Consider the following 12,661-nt stretch of genomic DNA (forward strand, 5'->3'; position numbering starts at 1 on the left):
GATCTTTAGTGTTACTACAACAATGTTGTTAGTTGTTGCAGAGCAGTGACTACACAGAGACAAGGACTTTTCAGCTTCTCATGCTGCCCAGCCAATGAGGAGGCTGGGGGTACACAAGGTGCTGGGAAGGGACAGCCAGGGCAGCTGACCCAGACTGTCCAAAGACATATTCCACACCATGGGGCACCATGCTCAGCAATAAAAGCTGGGGTAAAGAAGGAGGAAAATGGGGACATTGGCAGTGATGGCATTTCTCTTCCCAATAAATGTTGCATGTGATGAGCTCTGCTTTGCTGGAAGTGGCTGAACACCTGCCTGCCATCGGGAAGCAGTGAATAGATTCCTTGTCTTGCTTTCCTTTCACACATGAATTTTGCTTTACCTAGTAAACTGCCTTTATCTTAACACATGAGTTGTACCTTTGCCTTTCCAGTTCTCTCCCCATTTCCACCTGGGGAAAGTAAGGGAGCAGCTGGGTAGTGTTAAGCTGCCTGCTGGGGCTAAACTACAACAAATAGATATGTAAGAAACACACTGGTCATACAACTGAGATTGGACCCTGTCTGTGCAAACTCAAAGGATAGACTAAAAAAAAAGCAGGGAGCAGTGCAGAAATGGCATGGCTACACATCTACCAGTGCATTTGAAAAACACCTCTGGCTTTTTCCTGACTGCACCCTGGAGTTTCCTGGAGACAGCCAAACTCTCAAAACCACTCCAGCAGAGGACTGTTTGTTTAGGAGCACTGGGAGAAATGGCAAGCTAGGAAGTGGCAACAAGAATCAGTCTCACACATTGGCCAGTGTATTGCCCAACATGCAGCATGTGTCCTGTTCATAGAATTTTCCCTGAAATATGTTTGTGACTGTGTTGCATGAGGACTGAAGCTCACTGAGCTTCAATAAATATTGATATAAGGATGACAAACTCAGTTTATCAGCAAAATGGAGTCAGTGCAAGCATGTTGTGAGCTAATGTATAGTTTAGGATTACAACATATAGGAGTCACTAATTCACCCAGTAGAGGTATGGCTGCCCTACTGCAAGTACTTGGTGATTGTGTTGTCCATGGCCCATGGCTGAGTGCAGTTCCACTTGTAAAGGTAATGCTGTAAATGGCTGTTATATCAGAATGGTGGGTCACATATTGTCTCTCTACAATATTGTATTGCTGCTTCAGTCTCTAACACAGGCTCTTTGGAACCTTGGGATCAAGACTAGAACTGTGCAAGGTGCACTACAAACAAGCAAACAATACCAACCACATAACCAAACAACAAACACACATACACAATTTTGAGCTATCCCAAAGCAATAAAAGAAAGATTAAGTTCCCCTAACAGAAAGGCAATAGCCTCATTCAGCTTGAACCCATCTGCAGGTGGAGTGTTCCTCCCAGTGCAGGACACAGTATGCTGTAAATAGCATTTTGACCTGAAGAAAGGAAGTCAGCTTTCACTGACATTTGTTTACTCCTCACATTTTGCTTTTCCTTTCAAATCAAGGAGACTGGGATGATAGCAGGCTGTATTCTCTGACAGACACCTACGAATGCATTTGTTGGGAGCTGTTGGTACCTTTCCCAGTCAGAGTTTACAAGCCTGAAAAAAGAATCAAGATGAACCTTCCAATATAATGCAATCTACCAGCACAGCATATCTTGAAACCTACGAGTAACATCACAGACCTCATAAAGAGATCTTTACCACAAGGAGCACAAGGCCACAAGGAGCAGGAGAATTTTCAGAGGTGTTTCTGAACTGAAGGCTGTCACTGGTGCAGACACTGGGCGCACAGCTGGTGCATCCTGTCCTGTCAGCAGCTGCTGGCATACAGAATATGAGCAGGAGCTGTGCTACATTGCCTTGGGACTACTACCCAGCCTTGCAGTTAAAGGTTCCTGGCTCCCCACAGGGGAGCTCCCTGTGGGGAGGTGCTGGCACTGAAGCATGGGGTGTTCCAGACCAAAGGGCTGCATAGCAGTACAGGACTCTTCCCCAAGGAAAGAGCATGCTGTCTGAACAGGCTGCCTGCAAATCTTCCCTGCATTTTTAGTACAGAATCCTGCACTGACTGGGCTTGTCATGCAGGAAGTGTCAAGGCTGACAAAGCAGACATTTGGCTATGCGGTGTTATGCATTTGTTCCAGCACAGGGATATGCCGCTCTTTGAGCTGAGAGGTGCAACTATCTGATCTAAAATCCCTTATAGCTTTTCCCACCTCATGAAGTCCTCCATCCTGATACCTCCTGAACACATCCCTTGCTCCTTCTCTCAGTTAACAGCCATTACAAGTTCAGGATAGAATTAAATAGTCTCTGCACTGGCAAAATGGCCAATCTCAGACTTGCATATGAAATGGCAGCAAAACTAGTCTAGAAAGTGATAAAATTTGAATTTTCCCTTTCCTCTCCTCCATGTGGTGTGGTATCTTGCCATCTTTCATGGTTTATATTAAGAGCACAGCTCTCTGTAGCCAAGTACCTACACGCAGTTGAAATTTAAAAAAAGTCCATCAAACACATTATGACCCTTGCCTCATGACCAAAGGCAATCAATGTATAAAAGAGAGGTCTTTCCTCACTTGGTATAATATGTATTTCTTAGCACCTCAATACCTGGGAAGTTGCTGTGCCAAAGAAGGTACAAAATCACCCAGTGTTATTTTCCTAAGATATGCAATAGCGAGGCTCTACTGCTGTATCACTTTGATTGACAGAAGTCATCATACACATGCAAAGGATATTGTGTTAAGTCGCGATGGCTATAGCTTGGACTATACATATAGAGACACTTGTCTCAGAGGTCCAGAGTGATAGAGTGAGTAGCAACAACTACAAGTTGCAACCTGGGAAATTCCAATAAAAAGCAAAGAAATGTGTTTCTTTGTCATGAGGGTGGTAAAAGAGGAACATAGACCCAGACAGTTTGTGGCATCTCTGTCCTTGGAGGTTCTCAACACTTGACTGGATGAGGTCTCATAGAACTTTGTGAAAGTATCTGTGCTTTCAATGGAGAACTTGACAGGACGGCCTCCAGAGATCCTTTCCACTGTAAAGCACTAGAACTCTACTATATTTACATATTTTCAACATAGATTGCTCATACACTGTCCTCACATTCACAGGTATTCCAAGAGAGTGTTGTATAGCCCAAGCCCTGACACAAGGAGCCCCACATCGCTGCTTATCCGCCATGTCACTATGTCATGTCACTTCCATCTTCCTTGAAGAGCATTTATATGCCTGGTATTCAAAGCTACAGCTACACAGGAAAAGAAAGGGGCCATCCTAAAGAATAGCTAATTCCACTGAAAGACTTGGAATTCAGAAGACAAATTTAAAAATAAATAAATAAATAAATAAAAACAACAGAACACCCTACTCAAAGCATTGGCACTTGGGGTTGTCACAGCAGTTGTTACAATATGCACTAACCCAGATATCTTCATGAAGCACATAATTGGGTATTTTTATTTTCTATATACATACTAAAATATATAGATAGATATATGCATATAATCTATATTGAGCTATATGGATACTGTATATTGAAAAGAAGGCAAGTATGGATTTTGATTGAAACATACATGGCAATATCACATTAGAGCAGGACAATGGGCTGCTAACAGTCTGTGGTAGCTGACAAACTGAGTTGTTTCCAGTTAAGCTTTGTTACCCCACCTACTACCAGTGATGAACTAAACTGTCTATTAAGAGTTTTCTTATGCCCATGAACTGGGGGATAGTGTATACCCTGCAGCATTACGTTTTAAAACCTTTTGAAAACCTGAAACATTGCTATGTGTAATATGAATACATAAGGATATTCTTATTACATAAATAGAAAACCTAACTGTCACCCAGCTAAGCAATATTTTCTTTCCAAAATATTATTTTCTTCCTCTGGGAAATTCTATTTGCAATAAATAAGCACCTTTGCACGGGTTTTAATGGGTTGCTTAAAAACAAATAAAAACAAACAAACAAGAAAACCCACACACAAATCCTGAGAGAAAAGCCATGAGAAGAATTAAACATTTGTGCTGTCAAAGCATTAAAAACAAAAATACAAAATGTTTTATATTTAAATTAACTTTAATAAGAAGTACAAAAAGATAATGTTAAGCAATATTTTGCATGTGATTAATAAATATTCTTCAATAGCAAGCAAAGTGACACATTCAAACATAAATCCAGTTACTTCTTTTACATTTTAGAAAAGTAACAACTTTTTTCAGTTAAAACAAGGTCACAAATCACAGAATATTGTCATCCTCTTTAATTATTTGTAACTATGAAACCTACTAAATAAGTGAACTGTCACCCAGAAGATTTTATGTGATGTTGATGTTCAAGGTTAAGAATACTTACATTTATCATGCAGTTTCTTAATGTGCATATTTGATTGGTGTTTAATTTTCTTTATAATTATTGGTTCCATTCTTTTCTTCCTTTTGCCATATTTCTTCTTAATATAGTGTAAGCATGTATTTTCAAACTCCCATACATTTTCACATCTAAGAAAGTAACTGAAATAAATTTACCATTCAATGCATAAACGTTTTCTGACTGCAATCCAGCTGAGAAATTGCTAATGTCTGAATCAGACTTCACATTATTTTTACTTTTTATTTTAATCAAGTATAACAAGATTTAGTGTAATCACTTCCATTAAAATTAAAGTGCCTTCAAATTTTTCCTAACAAAGTGACTATTCTGGAAGGTGAAAGGGTGCTGTTTAGGAACTAATTTTTTTTTTAACAGTTTATAGATACAGTGCATATTGTACATGTGTATTCTAATAGATGTAAAGAACTACGTTGCATTCCGTGCTAATGCTAAGCTACGCTAGCTTATAAACTGATAAATTCAGCCAAGATGAACATCTATTAAAGAATATCAAAAGCAGCTGATCAAAGCATCATCTCATTCCATTCTCTATTTGCATCCATCCCCAACAGCACAGATAGATGGATGAAGTACTGGAAAACAAAACAACACTTCAACTTGTTGAAGCTCACCTCTTTGAATATCAGATGAATGAAACCACTCAGTGCAATCATTAAACACCTTGAATGCATAAATATGTGCTCCAGGCCACTTAATCAAGTGAAGAATTCAAAATGTTGTATAAGGAATGTAAGTTTGAAAGCAAAATATAACTTCTAAATCATCCAACAATAAAAATATATTCATATATATTTATGTAGACACCAACACTAGAAGAAGATTATACATCATCTTGCATATTTTAAAACATCCTCCAAATTACTTTTTGTGAGTGTTATCACCCACTCCTAACTCACAGCACTCTCACAATATTCTTAAAAGGCATTAATATATACCAGGACTAAGACATGAAGTCTCATATTTCAGTATGAGTGTTTCTTCTTTTAAGGGTTTTTCTCTTGGGTTAAAAAACTAAGCACCTCTATCCAAAGGAGAGTCCAGGTGTACTGCCCTTCTGGAAAAAACTTAATGACTTCAGTGATATAGTGGAATATCCTTAGGATCCCAAACATTTTTCCTTTAAATTCAGTGCAAGTTTCACCCCAATCTCAGTCAAAGAGGTCAGACCCTCAAAGCTTATTCTCTTCCAGTACGATCTAATCACAGACTTAAAACATGTGCACAAGGATTCACCTAGAAAGATCTAAATCCAGAAGAAAGAAAATTAAATGAAGTAGAGGAAAACAAATTTTTAATATAATTAACATATGTCATTCATTGAAACAAAATTTTAAGCTTTTAGCTTTCACTGCTGAAGTTCTAAAGTGATGAAGCAACTTGTGGATCCTCAGAAGGCTGGAATTAACATTTGGATTCATAATAGCAGAATTAAACATTCTGGTTGGTAGGAAGTTTGGGTTATCTACAGAAAAGAAGCAGCAGAAGTTCCCCTTGACTAGAAAAGAACTACAAAACAAGGTAATGTTAAAGGGATACTTAAAGCTATACTGCAAATTGACAGTCTTCTAGCAGAAGATACACTGCGATTGGGAAGAAGTGAAAGGAATCCAAAAACTCTTCTTTCTAAAGAACTACTCAATTTTTTGGAGGCTGGACTGTGACATGACTTTAATTTATTTTAATGTTTCAAAGTCAAATTATACCATACTCAGAGATTCTATTTAGATTTGTTTAAACACTTGCATATTTATCATGTTCTGTTGTTGTTTTGTTTTTATCATTGTTTTTGTTTTAGTGAAGCTATTTAACTTTCTTGACTCATTTTCGAATGTTTTCTTACTCTGTTTCAAAACTCATTGCATTACTTATCTAGACTTTAGCAGTGCATGTTTGCACATAATGGGCGATAGACTGATGATCTCTTCATATCCAAACTGAAATTCACTTTCATGCAATTTTTTTTAGGAATGGAAATATTCAGAAGCATAGTCTTTTATCTATTTTGTAAAAGGCCAAAGCAAAAACTTGTGCACCACTAAGCTTTCAGAATAGGAATTAGAGGTATGGAGGATGGATGATGACTATGTGCATAACTAAAAATCACAGCTCTTAAGAAAACAAAACCTGGAAATAAAAAATTTCTGCTCTATTCCTGAAGTTTCTTTCCTCCTTCTGCCTTAGACAGCAGAAATGACACAAAGCATACAACATTTTGTATGGTTTTCATAAAGCTGTCAGTAGAAGCTTCTCGCTTTCAAAGGCACAAATCATTTCCCTCAAATTCAGTGGAATTATACAAGAAGTATTCCAATTTCACATGCTCTAAAAGATACTTTACCACAACTCCCATAATGAAAGCTCAGAACTGAACCCAAAACAAAAATACACATTACCTCCTTCAATGGCTTCTTCATCAATAATTCTGCAATCCACAGGCACAGTTACACAGCCATTTTATTCTCTTTACCCCTTGTCTCCCCAATATATTTATAAGGTCATTTAGTAATGTTCCTGTTTGGTGTCTAATGAAACTCTTTTATGCTCTCCTGTAACAATACAGGCAGACTTAATTTAGCATAACTATAGTAGTATCAGTAGTGTCCCAAGCTAAAGCTTCTATCTACCATAATATTTTTTAAGATGCTCAGTAATGCAGCAGTTATTATTTGATTTACCTACATACAGAAAATTAAGATAATTTCATTGCCTACAACATAATCAAAAATTTTGGAAACCCCTGTTTTACAAGCAATCTCTTAAGAAGTCTTCAGCAGACAACCCTGGCTAATAAACCCTGTTGATTTCTATATTCTTCCCATGCTGTTTTATAAATTACTTTTAAATTACTGACCACATGCATCCAGAATTACATGTCCCAGTACTACATTGGAAACCTATTTCATTAACTTTGTTCTGAATTAGGATAACTTCAATCCATGTTTACTACAGTGTTGTATCATTGCATTTATTCTATTTGCTTCTTAATTTACATAGAATGTGACATGACACCCTGAAATAATAGAAAAAATAAATTAACTATCTTGTCAACCAAAAATTTCACAGGTAGATTCCATGTGCAAATCTTTAATAGTGAGATAACTTGCATTTGTTCGTTCATGCTCTCTCTTTGTTTTGTGTTTAATATCAGCAAGTCTTACTCAAAATAAAAGAAATTTTTGTTTGGCACATACATTTCTGAGACAAGCATTAAAATCCCAGACAGAGTAGCTATACTGCTAAACAGAAAGAAGGTCTAACTACAGTATTTTAGTGTTCCTTGCATGATGCTTGTGTTCACTTTAATGTTTACATTCAAATTCACTTATCCAGTTGTTAGTCTTAAAAATATGCAATTTATGTGTAGCCAATTTATTTATTTTAGATGTTTTGGTAGTGAATGAGTGAAGCAGACTTCTAACTCCTACAGGAGTTTGCTTTAATTCAGACCAACTGAACTAAATTTAAAACTAAACCTTTTCTGTAGTGTATACACTCTAAAACCTTCCTGATGCTCACAGGAACTGAATGGAAATACTTACATGTAACATGATTAACTTTTACAGAGTGAATTTATAGCAATAAATAATAGTATAATAGGCATAATAGTGTGCTTATTTTTCTATATTAGTGCGTGAAAAATATATCTTTAGCATGTGATAAGCACCCATTCTTTTGCTCGATTGTCTCTATGCATAACACAAGCATAGAGAAAATGGTCAGTGACCAAAAAAATAATTGCACCCAATAAAAGTAGTAGCAGCAGAGCTGACTCACATGAAACAGCATCAGGCTTCTTGTGCAAACTGAAGATATGCTTTTTGCATGCAGCTGAAAATTACACAGATGTTATCTACCAGAGAAAACTTCCTGGAGAATAAGACTTGTACAGTTAAAAAAAATTCAGGGTACCCGTTCTTAGATAAGGATGTAAAATCTTTCCTTATTGTTATCTAACATGCCTCCAAGAACACTCATGTTTGTAGTGGGGTAGTTTGTAGTTTGTGCAGTCATGTTTCTGACTACACAGTGTCATCTGTGGAGTAATGCACGACATTATTTGAACACTGTGAAGTGTTGGGAGTATCTGGGATGTGGCCAAGGGTGAAACACAAACCTCTCTTTCTCATCCCCGACTTCAATGTGATTCAGAGTTCCTAAATCTTGCTGATGTGAACTGAAGGTTAAGAACTCTCACTAGGTCACAGACCTCAGCTACAGAAAACATAATCAAGCTACTCAAGTCCAAGAGCAGTTAAGCATGGGCCTCCATTAAACTATACAGTCAGAGCCCTTTGCCAAAAACAGAGTTAAAAGTGAAGGGATTTTTCTACAGTTCTAATATTTACAATTATTTGTACATATGTACATATTTATATATTTATTCATACCTGGACAATGTGACAATAAAGGGGAAATTTTAAATTTACAAAAGAAACATTTTTAAAATGTATAATTATACCATGAAAAGAACCTTTTTTTTTTTTTTATTGCTTGCCTTCCAGCCTTATGCTCATAATCACACTATTGCACACATCTCCATATTACATGGAAGATCTACATTTATATATAAATATATATGAAAATAAGGATATTTTTATTTTAATGTTCTAAATAAAGTGCTCAGTTTTTTAACTACTGTTGATGAGAAAGGTTTAATCTGAGAGTTTAATTAGAGGGACTTAAAGGGATACACAACTTGTCCATGTTTCTCCCTTTATTTTGCTGACTTATTTTGTTGATGTCAACTCTGTCTTAACTATTAATTCTGTTCTTAAAATGCATTTGTGACCTTGGTATCTATACTGTCACACAAAGTACAAAACAGAATCACATTAAAAGCAAAGAAAATGCAAGAAAATAAAGCAGCAAAAGAAAGCAGTTTCTCTTTGTTGATTTTAGCACATTTCCATGTCTTAAGATACTCTTTTATTTGATTTTAGAAATATTTGTACAACTCTGAACATACCTATTTTATGCACTATACTCAAATACTGTACAAAACTGCAATAAATGACACTATACGACTACATATGTCTCTACTAGAAGACATCATCATAAAGGTGTATCTTTTTTTAAAGGTCAACTAATAACTGCTAATGTATGTGTGAATCAAAATATTTTTGATTGGCCACATATACTAAAATCTAAATACAGTACACAGTTATTACTTATGTCATCATTTACCAGGCCTTTAGGGGCATAAAGAATGTTTGCAAAGGCTTAGAAGAAAAAAAAATAAATTTGCTGATCAGTATTAAATGTTCATATAAAATTGCAAATGGCAGCTCCAATTTTGTCATAATCATATATACGAAATACAATTGATACCTACTGATGATGCATAACCTTTTATTAAAAAAATAACATTCAAATCTTAGCAAAACCATTTCTAGTATACAAAGTTGTTGGAAATTTATGTCAGCAAAATGTAAAGTTGCAATTTACAAAAGCAGCAGTAAATTTTATTCATATGGACAATTTCCTGAACTTAAATAATGAATTCTTATTTCCTTTGAAAAATATGCTTTCTGGGACAAATACAGGTAAATCTTTCAATGGCAGGTTTTAGCATATCACTAAGCAAGGAAAAGAATATATTACTGATAAACTTAATCCCCCCAAAATTGAGTGGTTTTATGAACCGGACAATAATATAATTAAGAACAAAATAAAGAAGCAGAAAAATCCAACTTTGCTGAACCAGACAACCTGGTTTAGCAACACCACATAAAGAAAGCAGTGAAAAGAATATGAGTGGAAGTTGCCTGATATTAGAAATTTGATTAACACCTACTTTTCCCTGAAATCAATTGGAATAGTTTATTAACAACTTCAAAGAGGACAGAAGTAAGAAACTTGTGGCTTTTGACATATAGTAGCCTTTACTACCTCTTCAGCCTAACTAGTGTCCAGAATGGTTGTGAACAATAGAACTGTACGACCTCCGTACTCTTATGTACATGGGTACTGCTATTGTATGAAACAATTACACCCTTTTTAAAAAAAATCACTTTTTTTAAATGACAGTTTCTTTCATTAAAGTAGAATTAGTTACTTTATAGAAAAATATCTTAACTTTAAATTAAAAAAATACTGTTCCTAAATAATTAAGTAGGATCATATCTTCATTTCATTGTATGGAGAGAATATAATTCTGTATATTTGAATCCTAGTTTAACAGAACTCCCCTGGGTATAACTTTTAAAGAGCTTGCTATATTTGCCATGGGTGGTATCTGTTTACAGACCCATGAATTAACACTGTGTCCCTCCTTTGGAGATACACAGATAAGACATCTATATACACTCTGTACATAATGGTTCACAGATTAGCAGTTATTAGTCGTACTGTACATAGCGAACAACCTATCTGATTAGAATGATGTTTTAAGTCCTCAGTGCAATTCAGCTTTTAGGTTGATGGTGCAAAGCCAAGTAAGACAGGCTCCCTGTTTAAATATGTAGCCCAATACACTAAATTAAAAGTACCAAATAAGACAGGAAACACTATTCTAGACATTCTGTCAATTTTGCTAACACTGTTGAATGTCTTCTTCGCTTCCTGTGGCTTCGCTTCTGGTTTTGCCTTGTTGGGTTCTGCAGTTGTAGCACTCTTGGAGATGGTCGGTAGCACTGAGTCCTTGGTAATATTTGGAGCATAGTTGGCAACAGCCACTGCATAGGCATTGTTTTTCTTAATGACAGATGCTTTTTCTTTTTTCTATTGGAGACAGCATGAAGTTAAGTATTTAATGTGTATTTGTTGTATCAGACTTAATAAAACAACATTTCAAATGTAAAATAAATTAGTATGTTAAAATAAGTGCCAGGAATACCATAATGATCAATTCAAATATGAAGAAACACACTTGCAGTTTATCCAAAAAGAAGGTATAGGTAACATAAGAATGCTCTAAAAACATGGACACTGTCCATCAAAAACCCTGCTGAATTTATATGAGTAAAGGCCTGTTACTGTAATTGTAGGAATAAATGGAAAACTATCAGTCTTGCTCTGTTTTGTATCTAACTTCTTACAACAGAATTACAAGATCTTTAAAGTGTTCTCAGTTAAGAGGACTAGAATGATCATTCTGATTTAAAACATCATGTTATTTTCTAGTAATAGCCAATTATATCAAAACAGTGTATTAGAGCTGATTGGAAATCAGGATGTTTCTTTAGGACTTACCTTATCATTCACTACACTTTTTCCATCCCACGCCCATCCTCGTTTTGTGAAATAATTTACAGTTGCAAATTCAATTAATGCAGAGAATACAAATGCATAGCAAACAGCGATAAACCAATCCATAGCTGTTGCATATGCTACTTTGGGGAGTGAATTCCGAGCACTGATGCTCAGTGTTGTCATTGTCAACACAGTTGTTACTCCTGTAGAGGGATAAAAAACAGAACATCAACAATTTTACTTGGATTTTGAATGTTAACAAAATATAAAGCAGAAATTATGATGGTATGTTTTTGAAACAAAATGGAAAAAATTGCCTGTCTAAGGTGGTGACGTATTAAAGGCTGCATCTGGAGTTTCCTTTCAAGTACTTTAAATCAACTTCATTGTCTAAAAGTCACTTTTTTAACCATCTGAAGATTTTATTTATTTAAAGATCTTTTTATTTAGAGATAAACACTCTTTTATTCTTTATTTATGTATTGGCTATCAGGACAGGTAACAGACAAAGTTAACAATTCTTTAATGAAATGTTGTCTTTCTGTTGCATCCTAACCATACAGGTATAGACTCTTACTTAAGAAAGGTTGAAGACAGCTGCCTACCACACATCTTTGGTGGTTGGCTTCTAGTTTCACTGCAGTGGCTACAAGTCTTACATTTTTCCTGACAGTATCACCCAACTTGACCAATTTTTATTAGAAATAATGATTTCTTTTTCTCTCTTTTTTTTTTTTTCTTCTGCCAGGAGCTTTCTCACTAACCATCCAGCGACATAATTGAAAACGTAAGCAGGTTTACTTTTCATTCAGGTAACATGGATTTTTCTCTAGATCATTATATTGATTTGAAATGGTCAGATTATGTAATATATACATCAAATTTATATGAAATGTCAGAAAATAAGACTTGATAATCCAAGAAGACTGTTCTTCACTGTGGCAGTTATTAAAGCATTTTACAGTGGTTAATGAAAACTGAGTAAGAAACCAGAAATTATAAAACAAAAAAAAAAAAAAACAAACAAAAAAAAAAGGAAGGAAGAAAGAATATTTTTC

General features: G+C 35.4%; 1 protein-coding gene across 4 annotated transcripts in view; it reads right to left on the reverse strand.

Moving 5' to 3' along the window:
• Positions 1–4,078: 4,078 nt before the first annotated feature.
• GABRA2 (gamma-aminobutyric acid type A receptor subunit alpha2) overlaps positions 4,079–12,661 on the reverse strand; it is a 61,950-nt gene continuing 53,367 nt past the window's right edge. For all 4 annotated transcript variants that reach the window (XM_068680253.1, XM_068680252.1, XM_068680255.1 and 1 more), the window contains 2 exons: positions 11,604–11,806; positions 4,079–11,132 (listed from right to left, as the gene is read on the reverse strand). In XM_068680253.1, the coding sequence (XP_068536354.1) occupies positions 10,824–11,132; positions 11,604–11,806 (512 nt within the window). In that variant the 3' untranslated portion in view covers positions 4,079–10,823. The remainder of the gene's footprint in view (positions 11,133–11,603; positions 11,807–12,661) is intronic.

The sequence above is a fragment of the Anas acuta genome, chromosome 4, assembly GCF_963932015.1.
Source record: "Anas acuta chromosome 4, bAnaAcu1.1, whole genome shotgun sequence".
NCBI classification, from domain to species: domain Eukaryota; kingdom Metazoa; phylum Chordata; class Aves; order Anseriformes; family Anatidae; genus Anas; species Anas acuta.